The 17,677-nt window shown below is 51.3% G+C and overlaps 1 protein-coding gene across 4 annotated transcripts in view; it reads left to right on the forward strand.

Moving 5' to 3' along the window:
- Positions 1 to 17,677, forward strand: part of TNRC6C (trinucleotide repeat containing adaptor 6C) — a 114,370-nt gene that overhangs the window by 85,309 nt on the left and 11,384 nt on the right. For 2 of the 4 annotated variants that reach the window (XM_074343777.1, XM_074343779.1), the window contains exons 9-18: positions 1,148 to 1,205; positions 3,239 to 3,381; positions 4,811 to 4,984; positions 6,330 to 6,476; positions 8,305 to 8,424; positions 10,509 to 10,592; positions 10,792 to 11,023; positions 13,045 to 13,212; positions 14,331 to 14,522; positions 14,980 to 15,123. In XM_074343777.1, the coding sequence (XP_074199878.1) occupies positions 1,148 to 1,205; positions 3,239 to 3,381; positions 4,811 to 4,984; positions 6,330 to 6,476; positions 8,305 to 8,424; positions 10,509 to 10,592; positions 10,792 to 11,023; positions 13,045 to 13,212; positions 14,331 to 14,522; positions 14,980 to 15,123 (1,462 nt within the window). The remainder of the gene's footprint in view (positions 1 to 1,147; positions 1,206 to 3,238; positions 3,382 to 4,810; positions 4,985 to 6,329; positions 6,477 to 8,304; positions 8,425 to 10,508; positions 10,593 to 10,791; positions 11,024 to 13,044; positions 13,213 to 14,330; positions 14,523 to 14,979; positions 15,124 to 17,677) is intronic. The other 2 variants (XM_074343781.1, XM_074343778.1) reach the window with 1 other exon arrangement.

Below are 17,677 nucleotides of genomic sequence, written 5' to 3' on the forward strand. Positions count from 1 at the left end.
ATTGTCGGCTTAACCTAGCCCGTAAACTCCCCTTTCACCTGGGCACCTCTGCTTAGGGCCCTGGCTGAGCCACAGCAAAGATCCACATCATTTCTATCGAGACAGGTGTGAGAACCTTGTCCTAGAATAAAAAATGATGTGTGATTTTTAATTTTTATCGGTTTATACAGTTTTATTTTTTCCTTTACTTTATAATTAAAGGTGAGTTTTGTTTATGTCATAGATTGACAAAGATCACAAGACAAAACTTGGTGTAAACTGCTGACGCTTCATGTCCAGAAAACGAATCCTAACCAAGCCTGTTTGGTTCCTGAGTCTCAGATCACGTGCAGGGGGAGTTGGAAATCTTAGGGCACTCCTCTGAAAAGGTGTCAGTCTCTCCCGCCCCTGAGGTCAGCGGCGGGAGCTCAGAGCACAGGGATGCCACCCTCACCCGCCATGTATTCCCTTCAGGTGTCTTCTTTCCAAATCTTTATTCGAAGAGTATTTATTTTTCGATTGCTGTGGGTGTCCCTGAAAGATGAGCCTAGAGTGGCCCCAGACAAGAGGCAGGAACGACGCCCTTCGCGTCGGGCACAGGCTCTGAGCCCGGCCTCCTCCCACGTGAGCTGGTGGCGGGGTCGCCCTTGCCCTTCCACTGAGACCAGTCTGTTTCAGCCACAGGTGCTTGTTTTGTATTGTATTGTTTTTACCCTTTTTTTTGGTGACAAGTAGTTGACAGCAGAGCCTGCAGCAACTTCCCACAGCTGTCCTGGCAAAGAGCTCATCCTCCCAGAGCCGCTGGTGCTCAGACTCCTGACCCTGCATTTTGTCTTTAACACGTTGATCGCCACCTCGCCCAAATCTGGGTGACAGTTGTGCTTCCTCAGGGCCACCTGATCCTCAGTGGGCTATCAGTGTGTTAAAACTGTTAAATACAAGTTCTTCCCTCTAAAAATGAATTCAGTACCCTTTATTACAAGTATTCTTTTATTTAGAAGATGTCTGTCTCTAACTTCAACACGGAAGAGAGGTATTTCTAGTTCCAGAACCTGACAGTATTAGGTTAATATTCATCACCGCCCTGAGCTGACAGTGGTAGAACTCTGTATGAGCCTTTCTACGAAAGCGACCGCTCAGTCCTAACGGAAGCGCTTCTCCCCCGCAGAGAGAGCCGGCTGAAGAGGCCTTGAAGAGCAGCAACATGAACCTCGACCAGGCCATGAGTAAGTGACGGACACCCCCCGACGCGCGGCCACAGGTGCCAGGTTGAGCTTTGCTTTCGAGCCGTGGGTTGAAGGCGGAAGGCCTGCTGGGTAGATGGGCCCAGGCCGCACAATGTGCACGGCCGCAGGGTGAGACCTTCGGGACGAGGGGCTCCGGGGGCAAATGGCCAAATGTCACATTAAACCACGTTTGCTTTTTCTGTTTTTTTCCCCCAATTTGTTCAACAAGTAGATGAACTTATCCTGTCTTCATCTGTTTTGAGGGAAGGAGATAGTGAGCCTCTTGGAGAAGGTGCTGGGGCCACGTGCCCCCTCATTGGACGCTGAGGGGGCTGGTCCTTGTGCCTCGCCGGCCGGGGCCCCCTCAGGGCCCAGCAGGAGCAGCGCCTGCTGGCCGAGCACCCACTCCCACTGAGAGATGAACTCACTGTCAGGGAGCAAGCGACTCTAGTTCTAGAGTTGCTTTGAAAATAATGATACTGGGGGAAGGGTATAGCTCAAGTGGTAGAGCAAATGCTTAGGATGCATGAGGTGCTGGGTTCAATACCCACTACCTCTTCTAAGAATAAATAAATACTAAATAATCCTAATTACCTCCCCCACTAAAACATAACTTAGATAAACTTAAAAGAAAAAGAAAATAATGATATTATGGTAACTGTTTACGTGTAAAATACAGCTGATTCTTGTCATCCGTGGTCCTTATGTCCTGTAAAGTCCCTGCAGACACGGAACCCACAAATACGGAGGGGCCCTCACCCCCAGGAACAGCCAGGGCCACAGCGCAGTCAGCACGTAACCTTGTCCGTGTGCTTTTCTGCGTAAAGACGCTGTATTTAACATCTGTTTCTCACGGTCACCTGCCAGATTTCTTTCCAATAAAGCAGTAGCTGAGAAGGACTGAGCACGCCCTGACCCTGGGTGACGTGGCCATAGACGCCTTTGTCTTTTCGATTCATGCCAGTGCCACCGGCTGGCTATGTTTCTTTTAAATCAGCCCTCATCTTGTGACTCCACAAATGTGGCCACATCCTGTCTTTCCTGAAGCACCGTCACGCTGCACGTGTCCCCGTAGCCCCTCCCGAGCAGCCCTCCATCCGGACGGTGACGTTCCTCCTTTCTCGCGGCTCTGCCGTGCTGTTGATTCATGGGCGCCGGCTCGCCGCTGTCTCTATCGGGCCCGACGCAGTCTTCTTGTGCTCAGGAACACGACAGCATGTTGGCTTGGGGACCGTTTTAAACGCTGAAATCTCCAACAAAAAGCACAGCAATGTGGAAAGCCAGGCCCTGGATAAACCACGAAAAGGACACTTGTCCGTGCGATAGCCTGAGCTAGGAACGTGTGTGTTGGGGCTCAGATTCTTCCCTGCCCTGTGCACGTCCACAAATGACTACCCAAGTGCCACAATTATTGATCTGGGGGCAACAAGTAAATTTTAGCAAGTAGGTGAGCTCACAAGCTCCAGATCTATGAATAATGAGGATCAGCTTTCTAGTCTCGGGCAAATGCTGAATATGTGGTGTACACTGCCAGGACCGAGGGCACTGGTGAGCTGGAGGGTTATTCCTGCCTCCAGACCCGCGAGACGGCATGGAGGCACAGGGAGCTGAGCAAACACCCGTCTCTAGGGACAGTGACAGGCTCTGTCTGGTTTGTGTTGTACATAGCCCCAACATCTGGATGGTCCTTACAGCCAAGAGGGATTCAGCTGGTGGGAACCGATGGCCGTGAGGCCAGGACAGCCGGGGAAGAAGGGGCGAGGAGTCCCAGGGAGAGGAAAGGCTGAGCCCCGCAGGGGCAGGGGTGGCCGGGTGGCTGGCGTGGAGCCAGTGAGGGCTGAGGATCAGGGGCCGGACAGCAGACTCCCGGGGCCCGGCCAGAGCCAAACCGTGAGGCCCCTGGTTTCTGGGGGGTGAGAGTCTTTACTCCTCCCTTGAGGCGTCAGCCGGCGCCCCTGTGTGCTCAGAACTCGCAGCCAACCCCACCCCCAGGCATCTCGTTTCAAGTGCTGCTTCTGTACGCTGTGTCCCAGGCGCTCTGCTGGAAAAGAAGGTGGACGTGGACAAGCGTGGACTGGGAGTGACCGACTACAATGGGATGGTCACCAAACCCCTTGGCTGCCGCCCGCCAATCTCCAAAGAGTCTTCCGTGGACCGCCCCACCTTCCTGGACAAGGTATGGGTTTAGGTGGCTTTTTGTTTGTTTTTAGCAAGAAGTAATTTTCACTTTTCACTGTGTTGGAGTAAAAAATTATTGGACTGTAATATTTAAGTGATTTTTACCCATTTTTGTAATACCCGTGATGTCTGAACTCCTGAGGGGTAGTGTTGTATCTCGTCTGATGTGACTAGGACTACAAATACTTAAATGAAAACTGGTTCTCATATTAGTGGGTGAACTTGACTGCTTCAGCTTGTCCAGTAGACAAGGGTCATCAAATCTCTGTGTTACTGTCTTGTTTTATGTGTGTAGTTCTGATTGGAAATGATGTGTTTTATGTTTAATCTAAAAAAAGGGACTAGAAGTGGTTGGGCTTGGGCACCCATGTCTTGTGGCCCCTGCTTGGGTCAGGCCCTCCCGAGACCACACCGGCATCTGGGAAGCTCCCCTCGGACGGTTAACAAGTCCCGTCACCTGCCCCCTCCTCTCGGTCTTGGGCGTGGTGCCCCCTTCCCAGATCAGGGTGACCTCACAGTGGGAAACAGGGTCCCATTAAACTCTAGCAGAATGTTCAACCTTGAAAATAAAGTGGAAGTGAGAAAAGACAAGTTTGAAACAGACAAAAAGCAGGCCACAAGAGAAGAGATGAACGTTCATCTCTGTCCTCACATCCGCGGCGTCCCCCGCTGGTGCTCACGCAGGCCACTGTCGCCAGAGGGTCCTCACCCTGCCAGCACCATCGTGCCCAGGGAAACCAGAATTTCAGACAATGATGAATCTTTTTGGAGCCATGCTTATTCTAAAATATTATTTGTTGTTTATCTGAAATTCCAATTTAACTCAGCATCCTGTATTTTTATTTGCTGAGCGTCGGACCCTGACTTATTTCCTTATCATTAAAATGTGAAATAATACTACAGGCTTGTGAAGTTAGATGAGATAAATTTGCAAAGGACCTGGCACAGAGTGTCACTTCAGTAAATGTTAAAAAAAAAAAATTAAGGTTTTTTTCTGTTTTATAACTAACTTTATTATTAGGTTAAACCGTATGAAATCTCTATAAGTCAAAAACAGTTGAATGTCAGCAGAATTCAACCTAATGTATACCTAGAGCCTTGCAAACAACTGAAAATGGTTGTAAAGTGTTGGATTCCAAGTGAGATTTCTGCCTCGTTTCTGTCTCTCTCTCCTGATTCCTATCCCGGGGCAGGGTCCATAGCATATGAAAACATTGTAGGCTGATACATGTGTTTGTAAAGTAATTGTTAAAATGAAAACAGCATCTTAACCCTGTTTCTCTTTTTTCTTTTTCCCTCTTCCTTTTGCCCATGTTCTCCATTCTCTTGTCCACACGTTTTTGATCTTTCAATTCCTTATTCATCTGCATCCGTCTCTGTGTCCCGGGAAACTCTGTGCTTTGTGTGTGGACGGGCACTGCGCACAGCTCACGCTTTCTTTCCCCAATCAGGATGGCGGCCTCGTGGAAGAGCCCACGACTTCACCATTTTTGCCTTCACCAAGCCTGAAGCTCCCCCTTTCCAACAGTGCACTCCCTAATCAGGCCCTGGGCGGGATTGCCTCAGGGCTGGGCATGCAAAACTTGAATTCTTCTAGACAGGTAAGGCTGTTGGGAGAGGGCCCCTTTTACTTGCCTTTAAAAAAGATATGTTTGAGACGTAAACCTTATTTTTCATTAACACCTGTATTTTAAGACATAATTGAATGGGTAAAGGGAGCTGAAACGCTGTAAGGATTTCCTCTCAAGCGCTACTGGTGTTGAGAATTAAACCCAGTTTTTGACATGTAACCATCTCGTAGGAGAGGCTTCACAATTATGTGTGTGTTTACGTGCGACTGAGCTGTATTTGAGTTCAGCGTGCTTGGTACTCACTCCCCGTATGTGGGGTGACGCACAGGGCAGGGCACCCTTCAGGGGCCAGGCCCGTCCAGAGGTCCAGGTAGTGCCCACCTCTTCCTCATTTCTCAAATGATTATCCTGCCAGAAAACACCATATTCTCCCCTTTTTCCCAGAAATAGAGGTGACATCTCTCAGGGGTTCTCAGTGGTTTCCAGGGAGTGATGTTGGCGTTTCTCCCTGCCTGGGAGACCCCCCTGGGGATGGTGAAAGTCACAGGTAGACGTGACTGATGGCTGTGTCGTGTCCCCCTGCTCCCCTCGAATGAGATGATACGGAAGCAGACCACGCTGTTCCCGCCTCCAGAGCCACCTTCTGCTTGGTTTTCTCCCGGCCGAGGCCGACGGCTCTGAGACTTCTCCCAAGGTCACTGCCATGAGACCCGGGGTGTCCCCGGCCTGCGGGATCCCCGCCATCTCACACCGCTCACCCTGGTGGCAGTTCAGGGAACGTCTGCATCTTGGACATCCCACGGTCGGGGAGGCAGCAGCCCGGTGGTGGGCCCGGGGGTGAGCCCCATAGCAGGATGGTCTGCTCAGAGCCCGGGGGATAACTCAGCCAGCAGAGGAGAAAGGATGACTGCAGTATATTTATTAGGTTTCACACAAAGCGAACTACCTGAGTTTGTCCAACTACCCAATTTCAGGTTTTGCTGAAAGAATAGCTGTATTTCCTTTTTGAAAATGTTGTGTTCTCTGGGCGAGTGATCCCCAGACAGCATCGCCCTGTGACTCATCAGTGTCCACAGCTCGCGTCTTGCTCTGGTGCCCAGCACTGATCTGAGTAGTTTCTTTAAACACGGTAGCCTCGTGCGGGACCCCTGAAACCGCTGTGCGTGTGGCTTCTGCAATTTAGAAGCACAGGCAGGCTTCTCGGGCTGATGTGTCGTCGGTGCTGAGTTGAGTCAGCATGTGTTCAAAGCCCCTCTGGTGCAGGCTGAGAGTGGTAGGAGGGGCTGTGATTCTGCCTCCCTGCCTAGGGAGACCACGTGTCCCCCAGCTCAGTGTTCCGGTGGCAGCTCTGTGACAGGCCCCCGTCTCCCCACAGACCCCGAGTGGCAATCTGGGCATGTTTGGCAGCAGCGGAGCAGCACAAGCCAGGACCATGCAGCCGCCGCCGCCGCCGCCCGTGCAGCCCCTGAGCTCCTCCCAGCCCAGTCTCCGCGCTCAAGTGCCTCAGTTTCTATCCCCTCAGGTCAGCCTGCGCGCACAGTCACCTAGCTGGTCCTCCGGCCCCGGGGGACGGTCCAGAACTGCCCACACCTCCAGCAGAGCTGTGTGCCCAAGTGAAGAGAGGTGCCCAACACCAGCAGTGATGGACTTTTGTCCTGGCCTTGAGAAAACTATTCAGAGGAAGCCAGTGACTTGTCCTGGGGTCGGGGAGAGGAAAGCAGCAAGTGAACTGTCGCTTAGGACGGAGGAGAGCCGGCTGAGCAGCTGCGAAGGGCTGACCGACAAACCCAGTGTGACCGTATACAGTAGGACCTGACTGTAGACTTTTTAGTTAAGTTTATTATTTAGTATTAGATCATTTTTTCCCATAGAGATACTTAAAAAAAAAAAGACAATCAAATAGAATTAAGGAAAAGGATCTTGTTGTGCAATAGCTCTCAAGCATAATATCAATTATTTTCACATTAATATTGTTTGCTTTTAGGACGGTCCATCATTTTAGACTTTGGACTGAGTTTTTAGTTACAATGTTACAATCCTGATCCCTTATAGAATATTTAGTAATAGACTGTGATCGGACATCATAGAACCAGCTGGAAGTAATTATCATTCCACAGTTGTTTGACCCCAGATCTGTGCACTGAGTTGAGAGGCTGAAGTCTGAGTAAAGTAATAGTTAAATTCATTAAACAGGATACACTGTAAACCACTACAACAAACAGACCGCACAGTACAGAGGCGTAGAGAAGACAGACATGCCCTTCCCTCTCAGGGGACAGCACAGAAGGCCGCAGCCCTGCCCCAGCAACTTCCCCACACGGGAGGGGAGGCAGGAGAGCCTGGCCCAGGAGCTGCCGGACCCATCCACACACATCCTGCTGCCCACACCTAGTGGCACGGCCACCCCAGCGAGGGCAGGGGAAGGGGGGTTCCTGGAGAGCAGAGAGCAGCCTTCCCACACTCAGCACTCCCCGTGTCCCGAGTGTCCCGCGTCCGTGTCCACCCACAACTGTCACATAATGTGTTTCCTTTACATTGATTTGCCTTCTTAATTCAGATAAATTTGTTCTCAAAGAAAACTTTATCTATCATAAATAGAAAAATCAGCGTTTTTCTAAGACCCATTACACAACTATAAAAGTAAAAAATGCTCTTTTTGCGTAAATGCTGTGGTAAACCTACAAAGCACATGGCGGGAAACACTGAACTGGCCAATGTCAGGACCCTGATTGGCTCAGAGCAGTGAATTCCAGTTAAACAGGGAGTCAGGTTAACAGAGTCAGTTCCCCCTGAGAGGAATGTCTGGTCCTCTGAGCCAGGGAGACCACTTCCCGAGCGTGTAAACTTGAGTAGGGTCACTGCTCACCCTGGACGAGCCCTCTGGTCGGGGGCAGTGGCGCCATCCACCGAGCTCCTGCGGGGACTGGTCCGAGACACACGCATCTCCCCACTTCCGTGAGGCTCAGACTGAGTGAGAGCACCGTTGTGAGACCGCCCCTGCACAGTCTCCGGTTCTCACATGATGCCCACTCCTTCTCACTTTGACAGAATGTGAAATCAGTTACCGGCAGGAGAAACCCAGAGCCTTAGAAAGTTCATTCATTACTGGACTATTTAGAGGAAGAAATCTCTTTCTGACTGTCCCTCCCTCCCTCCCTTCTTCCTTCCTCCTTTCCTGCTGCATTGTCCACAAAAGCGAGTAAACGACTAATGTTAAAACGGTCATAATTTTTTAAAAGCTTTTGAAGTTCACTCATGAGACAAAAATAATTTTCTTTTAGTTAGTCAGTTTTGATTCTGAAAAACTACATAGCCAAGTAAATAACTAATGGTGCGTTTTGTGTTGACAGGTTCAAGCACAGCTTTTGCAGTTTGCAGCAAAAAACATTGGTCTCAACCCTGCACTATTAACCTCGCCAATTAACCCTCAGCACATGACGATGTTGAACCAGCTCTACCAGCTGCAGCTGGTGAGTGGGCAGAGCGGCCGGGCCGCGGGCCTGGGACGGAGGAGGGGCCCCGCTCCCGCACGCTGGCAGGGACAGCAGCTCCCACCGCACGCCGTCCACGCCGGGGGCGTCCCTGCGGCTCCCCTCAAGTGTGTGCACTGTTCCTTACGGGTGGTCTCACCAAGCTCTGTGATCAGCGGGCCGTTGGTGATTGCAGTCTCCCGGGTCAGACGGTTAGGCCTGCTTGATCGCCCTGAACCCCAGAACCCAGAACAGCAGGTAGTGTCCGCGGGTGGTGTCCACAAGCACCCGTCTCCAGGCAGAAGTCACTTCCTTACATTCAGTAGACGCCTTAGAGATTAGGGCTTAATTGTCTCTCAAATCCCTCTTGAGAAAGGCTGATGTAGCCTAATCATTCCTGAGTTTTATAACTTAACATCTGTGGAATTTTTAATTTTCAGTGATCTCATTGCTTTTACCGTGAAATGCCATGTCGTATCCCTAGGTGCATCTGGATGTATATTCACTGAAGGACCCACTCTCTTTCTTTCTTTAATATGCTGCCACCTGATTTATTTAGAAGTCTTGTCCAACAGCTTTGTCTCCTAGAAAATGAGTCATGCAGGAAGGAATAAAAGGCCCTCTGTAGGCAAAGCCGTGATGTCAAGCTTTCCTTACAGGAGGGCCTGGCACTCGGTGCTCACCCTTTGGCATCTGTTAGACACGTGTCTGACCAGTCTGCATGTCCAGCTTCCCAGTTAGTGGCAGGGTGGGGTGGGGGTGTCCTGGGGACCAACGGCAATGCAGGGAGGTGGCCAGCACCCTGGACGTGGGGTCCGGGCCACAACTGGACCTCTCACACTGAGGGAGCGGTGTAAGGCCCCTGGGAGAAGGGGCAGCAGCTGGGCTTCCGCCAGGAGGCCACTGACCCCGGGTGGACAGGGCACAACCAGGAAGCAGGCTGTTAGAGCTCTTCCTGCAGAGGACACTTCCTATTCCTCGGTGACGTCAGAGGCACGGCTGGATTCTGACATGAGGCAGAGCCAATGGTCATGCTGATGTCCTGGAATCTTTCCTTTATGTGTAATTTTTATTGGCCCCTTTAGTGTCAAAGAATTATGTGTAATGTATTCTGCTTTAAAAACAAGGTATATTATTTTAACATTTTTCCCAGAAAAAATGGAAAAATGAAGTTTCATTGCATCCTAAGGCTAGGTTTTAGAGCGTATAAGGACCGCTTAAGTGTTTTATTCCTCTCTAATTTACAGATTAATGAGGCATTTCTAGTAGTATAATCTATACCTCTGTTTGGATTCTGTTTTGATAAACTCTCTTGCCCAAAATGTCCCCAAAAATCCATGTTGTAAGAAAACAATTGACAACAGTCGGCCAACTTTTAAAGTAAACGGTCAAACCTTCTGCACTGGTGTGGGAAAAATCTGCTGCTCACGCTGGCGGCTCATGGCCAGGGGTCTGTGTGGACTGAGGTCACATGTGGCTCCTGGCACTTAAAGCCCTTTAGCCTTCATCGTTCTGTGATCATCTAGGGCTGCTGATCACCACTGTCCTGCCACACTGTCTGAGCCACCCTGGTCTCGGGTCTTTATCATCATAAGAGTACATTTGGATGGAGGGGCAGAGCTCAGCAGTACAGCACATGCCTAGCATGCACGAGGTCCTGGGTTCAATCCCCAGCACCTCCATTAAAAATAAACAAACTTAATTACCTCCCCCCCCAAAAAATGAAATTTCTCCTCATTTCTTTTTATTTTTAGTTTGTGTGAATCAAGCAGAATAATTTTGATCTCTTCATTAATTAAAAAATACTTGCTGACAAACCTCATTACCAACACTCCACAGGGCACTGACTGAGTTACTTTTTACAAGTCTGTGCTCTAGAAAGGTTTTGGAAAGACATTCCTCCTTTTAAAAATGCTTCAAGCCTCACAGTATGCTTAGCTTAGAACACAATACGCTTAAACCACAGTGTGGCAAGGGGCCCGAGATTCCTGGCCATTTTCTCTTTTTTTAACTGATATGCAGAAGTCGAACCATTTGTTGGTGCCTTCCTTACAACCTGTTGAGGGTTCTCTTTCTGTCCCCAGGCGTACCAACGTTTACAGATCCAGCAGCAGATGTTACAGGCCCAGCGTAACGTTTCCGGACCCATGAGACAGCAGGAGCAGCAAGTAGGCGCCCCCGGACGGCTCAGCCCATTCGCTGGCTGTGACCTCCCCTGACCTTGTCCACGAGCTCTTACGTTGTCCTTGGTTTCTCTCTCATTGGGCCTCCCCTTTCTAGAGTCCCCGGGCCACCTGGGCTGGGGAGGAGGTGGGCGCGCGTTGGGCCCCCCCCCCCCAGCCCGCTGAGCACGCGTCTCGCCCGCAGGTTGCGCGCACAATCACTAACCTGCAGCAGCAGATCCAGCAGCACCAGCGCCAGCTGGCCCAGGCCCTGCTCGTGAAGCCGCCGCCGCCCCCGCCGCACCTGTCTCTGCACCCCTCTGCAGGCAAATCGGCCCTGGACAGCTTCCCCCCGCACCCCCAGGCCCCCGGCCTCCCCGACCTGCAGACCAAAGAACAGCAGTCTTCACCCAACACCTTTGCTCCTTACCCTCTCGGTGAGTCCCCGTGTGCCGACCCCATGTGTCTGGGGGGCTGAGCTGCATGGCAGAAGTGAGTTCCAGCCAGAGCCACGGAGCAGCTGTCTCGGCTCCTTCGTTAGGGAGCCGCCCTGGCTGGCTCCCACAGAGCAAGTTTTGCTGCAGCCATGAGTACTTTCAGTATAAAATCTTTTCAGGCAGTGCCGGTGAGCGCCCCAGAGCAATCTCGTCTCCGCTGCGGAGTCTGCACTTTGTTCCAACCCTGGTTCCCTCCAGCCTTCCCCGCCAGGAGCAGGAAAGGTGTGCGGGCGTACGGGAAGCAGCCACTTCTAAAGAGCAGCGGTTGTCCATACAGTCCTGTAGGGCAGGGCGTGATTTGTGCAGCCCCCCAGGTCAGCCGATAGGGCGCCTGCCCAGCACAGAACCCGCAGGTCAGTGGACAGCGTGGTGCCACCCTCGGGGGCACACAGGCTGGCCAGGAGGGGCACGGGTTATGGAACTGAAGACTGAACAGAAGGGATGTGTCAGGAAGGTGATTGTATGGGGGCACAGGTGGACCCTTGGACAACACGGGTTTGAAGCTGCATGGGTCCAGTTACACACAGGTTTTTTCGATAAATACTCAGCGCGGCGCTACGTGGTCTGTGGGTGGTTGAAGCTGTGGATCCGGAGGGCCGACTGTAAAGCTATACCCAAGTTGGTGACCGCACAGATGGTTGGCGCCCCTCCCCTGCCTCGATGGAGGGTCAGCTGGACTTTGCTGTAAGAGTCTAGGAGCAGGCGGCGGTGCCACATGCTTGTCAGGCTGGCGGGGGCGCCTGCAGCTGCGGGCAGAGGGGATAAGTGTCCCAGAGAGGACAGTGCACCCAGAAAGGCCCGGCCAGCCGAGCGGCGGCGCGCCTGGGCTGCAGTTGTCCCCTCCTGTGTGATGTGGCCACCTTCTCGGAGGAGAGGTGTGTTCTGATCACGTGAGCACGTTCTCCCTGATAGGCGATTGGGGTGTGTGTCTCTGCTGTGAAACTGGCAGACACTAAACTGATCCTTGTGTCCTTCCATCAGCGTCCCACCCGCTGCCGCGCGCTGTGTTTAAGAAGCAGGGCATTCTCGTAGTTACAGCCTGACTCAGGAGGCGGGCTGCCACCTTGCCTCCCCGCCCCTCACAGCTAGCTCACCACTTACTTGTACAACCTGCCTGACTGCACTCCGCCTCACTTTCCCCATCTGTAAAGTGGGAATACTCACCTCATAGGATTCTTTTAAAGGTTAAGTGAACTAATACACATCACCCAGCGCAGTGGCAGTCCTTGTCACAAGCTCCATTACATGCCCGCTTTCAGCTCTAAGAAGTAGACCTCAGCCAGCGCACCAGGCCAGCTGGGCGTGAGGCGGCACCCCGCTTTGAAATAGTTCAAGTCCTTTAAAGGAGGTTGATGTTAACTCCTAAAGAGCAGGCTTTGGTGAAGTGAACCCTCCCTGCCAGCCTGTTCGTTTGTTGGTACTTAAGTACACTCTCTGAAAAACTCGTCTTGATCTGGTGAGTTTCTGTGAGATGCCCTAACATCAGAAAAGGTTTTCCTAATTGTTTGGACTTGATCTGTTTTCCTGTGGTCTCTGACCAAGAAGCTTCAGAACCATATTTGGCACAAAAACAAGTAAAATGAAGGGAATCATTGGTCTTATTAATCAAAGACTACTTGGTACCATTTTCACCCTAATTTAGGAATACTATTCTTAGAAACGTGTGTTATTAAAAAGACAAAAAGGAGAGGGGAGGATGTAGCTCAAATTGTAGAGCACTTGCTTAGCATGCATGAGGTCCAGGGTTCAATCCCCAGCACCTCCTCTAAAAATAAATAAATAAACCTGATTACCTCACCCCCCCCCAAAAAAGACGAAAAAGGTTTTTCTTCCCACCAGGATTAAAAGTTATAAAGTATTTGGCTGTGAATTAATACGTAGATTGACTCCCTAGGAGGGCCTTAAAAAGTAATGATTTAGAGGAAGAGCAGATATTACCCTAATGGCTTTTTTATTTTCAGCTGGACTGAACCCAAACATGAATGTCAACAGCATGGACATGACTGGTGGTCTGTCGGTGAAGGACCCGTCTCAGTCCCAGTCCCGCCTCCCTCAGTGGACACACCCCAACCCGATGGACAGCTTACCCGGTGCTGCTTCCCCACTCGACCAGAACCCCAGCAAGCATGGTACGTCCGCGCCGAGGGCCGGGGTCTGTCGCTTCTGTTCTGCTCGCACCTACCCTCATCCTGTTAACTCTGACTACGATTCTTTTCTGAGAGTTCAGGGCTGAAAGCTGAATAAAAAAATACTGCATCCCAAGAAGCCAAACCAAGCAACAGCAAACCCGTCGATACGGAGAACAGAGTCATTACTGGAAGGGGAGAGGCGGGGGGAGGGGGAAGTGGGGAAAGAGGGTCAGCTGTGTGGTGACGGGTGGAAACTGAGCTTTTGGTGGTGAGCTCGCTGTGGTGTAGACAGTGGAAATGCAGTGTTGTGCCCGCAAAACTTACATAGTGGTATAAACCAGTGTTCCCTCAGGAGTTCAATATATATACAGTCCATTGCGTTCCAGAGCGCCTAGGGTCCCGGCTGCTCAGTGGCCAGACCCCTTGAAAGCTCAGCTGGCCCAGCTCAGCGCAGACCGAGCAGCGGTGTAAACGCCCACGCGCAGCGGAGGCCGCGGGTGGCGACGGGTCTGAATCTTCAGCAAAAATGCTGATAACCACAGGGGGGCGTCTTCCTATTAAACATTGAATTTAGCTCTAAATATCCTGGTCGCATAAACAGGAAAGGAAATTTAAGAAGGTGTATCATTCCCTCTGGACATCAGAGCATTCTGAGAAGACTCTTCTTCCTAGTGGTTAATTCTACAAGAAAGCCATCCCGTGCCATCGGCACTTTGCTTGGCCAGAGAGAGCTCAGTCGCCCGGGCAGTGGGGTTAGGCCTCTGAGTCCACCTGCCGGTTTGTCCTTCCGAAGTGAGGGCAGCAGACGAGGGGGAGAGACAGAGAGAACAACAGGGACACAGCTGAGCACGGGGACTCGCAGGCTGTCCCGAGAGAGCTTCACCGTGGTGCGTGTGTGCATCTCATCAAGAATTCTAACTTTACAAATTGAAACGGTTCCTAAAGAGTTTGTCTTTCAAGGGCGAAGTTTGGAGTAACTGGAAGGGTCCCTCCCTCCTGGAGAGTGCTGGGCAAACCGAGTCTGGCAGCTCCCTCACCCCAGAGAAGGGCACAGCCTGGCGCCTGGCACTGGGGGCTCGGGGTCCCCGTTCACTCTTTGTTCCCTTCTGTCCCCCCAGGTGCTATCCCTGGAGGTCTCAGCATTGGGCCTCCAGCTAAGTCCTCCATCGACGACTCCTATGGCCGGTACGATTTAATCCAGAGCAGTGAGTCACCAGCCAGCCCTCCTGTAGCTGTTCCCCATAGCTGGTCACGTGCCAAATCTGACAGTGATAAAATCTCAAATGGCTCCAGCATCAACTGGCCCCCAGGTAAGAGCGTGCACCCCTGCTGTGCAGTGCAGAGCAGCTCGTGCTCAGGCCTGTGGGGGGTGATTAGGCCCAAGAGAAAGCAGGGCCTGAGCTCAGAATCCTGGAAGCACTGACCCCGTAGGTAATGCGCCTATCAGATCAATGGCGGATGTGGTTGGCGCCTTGGGCCTTTCCTATAGCCCCTCAGCCAGGTGGGAGGAGAACGGGGAAGGGCACTGCATTCTGTCTGTTCGGCGGTGCCCAGGCTGCATCCCCCCATCTGGACACTGTCTCGGTGCTCAGTGTGGCAGCTGTGATCCCTAGTTTGTTCCAAAGGATTGGTGATTTACTGAAGAAAGTCTGAAGTGTACCTCTTAACCTACTTAGCAAATTGTAAACATTTTTATAAATGATCATGAAGCAATGTGAAGGTACTCTAACATGCATGTTTTGATTTTCAATTTTTGGAATTTTCCAGAATTCCATCCTGGAGTTCCATGGAAAGGACTTCAGAACATAGATCCCGAGAATGACCCAGACGTCACTCCTGGAAGTGTCCCCACCGGGCCCACCATCAACACCACCATCCAGGATGTCAACCGCTACCTCCTCAAGAGTGGAGGTGAGGGGCCGCAGTGGCACTCAGGCCTCGGGGACGGTGGGGGCGGCGAGGCGGGGACAGTGTGAGGCACATCGGTAGGGGCCTTCACTAGCCCCCAGAGCAGTGTCAGATGTTACGCAGCGCTCACAGGAACACAGAGATTGATTCAGGCTCAGTGTTTTTGCTGGATTTATTAAAACGTCATTTTTTATGAGCATCGTGTTATAAAATAACAGCATTAATCATTGAGTTTTTTAATGAAAAGGTTTTCCACTTGAAATCTCTTTAAACTAGAAATGAATTGACTCTACTTGTCTATCTCAGTCTGTTTTTCCTTCACACACAATCTGGTAAAAAAGACTGAAATTCTTCCCCTGGACTGTTTTCCTGGCACAAACTTCTGATGCTAAGCTGTGCCCACCCCGTGTCAGACTTAGGATCCAGCAGGAGGAAGTGATGAGCTGAGCTGTGAGACTACAAAACAAATATAATTTCAGATGCAGCAGGCAGAAGGGCAGTAACTCGCCTTCCCTTGAGACCCTCAGACAAAGACGTTCCCTAAGTGCTCCTGCTGGTGGAGTTTTCTCACCAGCGTCCTAGCAATGGAAAGGAATAGCCAGGTTACCAGCGACACTCCACGCTAACAAAGCCGCATGGATAGTTCCCAAAATGTTCATTTAGGTTTCCTACTCCAGAGTGGCCCATGCGGGAGAGGCATTTCCTGTTCATGCTTCTTTAAAGTGGCAGGACTCTGCATGGGCCTGTGGTTGGGGTAGGAGGTGGCATAAACTCAGACCATCCTTTCTGTGCAATGCCAGGCACTCCAGGTGGTGGTGCCACTATTCTTAGGGGCATCGCAGCCTCCCCGCCATCGTGCACAAAGGAGTGGTTTGGTGGGGAATGGAGCCTATTGGAGGCAATGGGAACGGGGGAGGCACTAGGAACGGGGGAAGCACAAGCCAGAGGTGGGACCTAGCCCCCAGGTGTGGCAACGGGGTTGTGCCAGGCCGAGAGCATGGTGTGTGTGTGGGTACGGCGGGGAGGTGCGAGGAATCTGGGCTGCTCTGCGTAGAGCAGGGCTTCCTGCCCAGAGCCCGATGGGCACCCCTGGTCCCCTGGCACCCAGGGCTTCGCTGGCCACCTCCGCCTGTGCATGCAGGTGCTGTCACGTGACACTGGCAGCCTGGGGGCCAGTGAGTCCTGAGGGCAGAGCTAAGCAGAGATGGACATCACGGTAGAGAGACACTAAGCCTCAGAGAGGCGCTGGCATCCAGTGGGCAGAGACAGGACCTCAGCTGTGGGGCAGCGGGGCCAGCAAGCACGGCCTCAAGCGGGGTGGTGGGACCTCTGGGGGCCGGACACCCAGCGCGGGGACGTTATGAGTCTTGGGCGGCTGCCCCTCTGTCCTGTGACCTGGCCACACCCGGGAAACCCTGCTCCCCCACCTTTTGGTTCGTTATCTGAGAGAGGGAGCAGAACGAGTAATGTATCTTTATGTAGAATACGTTCACAAAAAGCACCACGACCCTGGGGCTGGAAGTCAACTGCGAGGGCCAGACCCCTGCTGCCCCTCTGGGCCCATGTGCCGCTCCCAACACGTCCCTGGGACCAACCCCACTCAGGGCCAAGCCACAAAAGCCATTGTATATTTGAATGATCAGCTTGGTCTAAAGTATAGAGGGAAAAAACTTAAGAAAATGTAGCCGAGGAGGAGGAGAATCAGAAAGCTGCTAAGCTCTTGATGTCGGTTTATTAATTTACGTATTTTCGGCGAGATTTTCTGTTTTGTTGAGTATACTTGGTGTTGGTTTTCTATTTACATTTTTGGTTTTTATTTATTGCCATTGGTATTAAGTTCCAACTTGATATTAAAAACTTGCTGTAGCCAAGTACTTATTTCGATGTTATAGCTTTAACCTTTATGAGGTAAATAATTATCAAAATGGTAAAATGTGCCCTTGCCGCCTTCTGACACACTGATTCTAAAAAGGAAAGTTAACTATAACTTACTTCATGGAGCAAATTCCACTATTAAACTTAAGATCTCAAAGCTAGCACGCTGTTAAAATCTAAGTACCTTCCTGTGTTAATTACAAAAGAAGTACCTTGTAGGGTTAAATATTAAATAGTCTGTAAGCTTGGGATCTTGGGTTGATGCATTTCATTGGTAAATGAAAGCAGAGGTTTTAGGAACTAACATTAGGTTGTCAGTAAAGCTGGCACTTTTTAAAATTGAAGACCTGCAGATTACAAATAAATTTTAATTTTCCTCAGCTCTGGTGCCACATTCTAAGGAGGTCAGTTAGAACAGAGCAGCTGTAAACAGCTGTGCAGGCTGTAAACTGCACAAGTCTGGGAGGTGCCACACACCTGGTAGACCCCAAGAAGGTACCCCTGAGGTTGTTCAGTGCACCGCCCTGGGGGAGGCCCAAGTCTTTTGAGATAATGTCTGTGGTAATAAATGTGTGACAGCCGGACTGTTCTGTGCCCCTGTCCCTCCCAGCCAGCTTCCACACACGGGGCATGAAACTTTCCAAGTCAGAAGAGCTCTGAGCCACCCTGCGTGAACCCACAC

Source organism: Camelus bactrianus, chromosome 16 (genome assembly GCF_048773025.1).
Source record: "Camelus bactrianus isolate YW-2024 breed Bactrian camel chromosome 16, ASM4877302v1, whole genome shotgun sequence".
NCBI lineage: Eukaryota > Metazoa > Chordata > Mammalia > Artiodactyla > Camelidae > Camelus > Camelus bactrianus.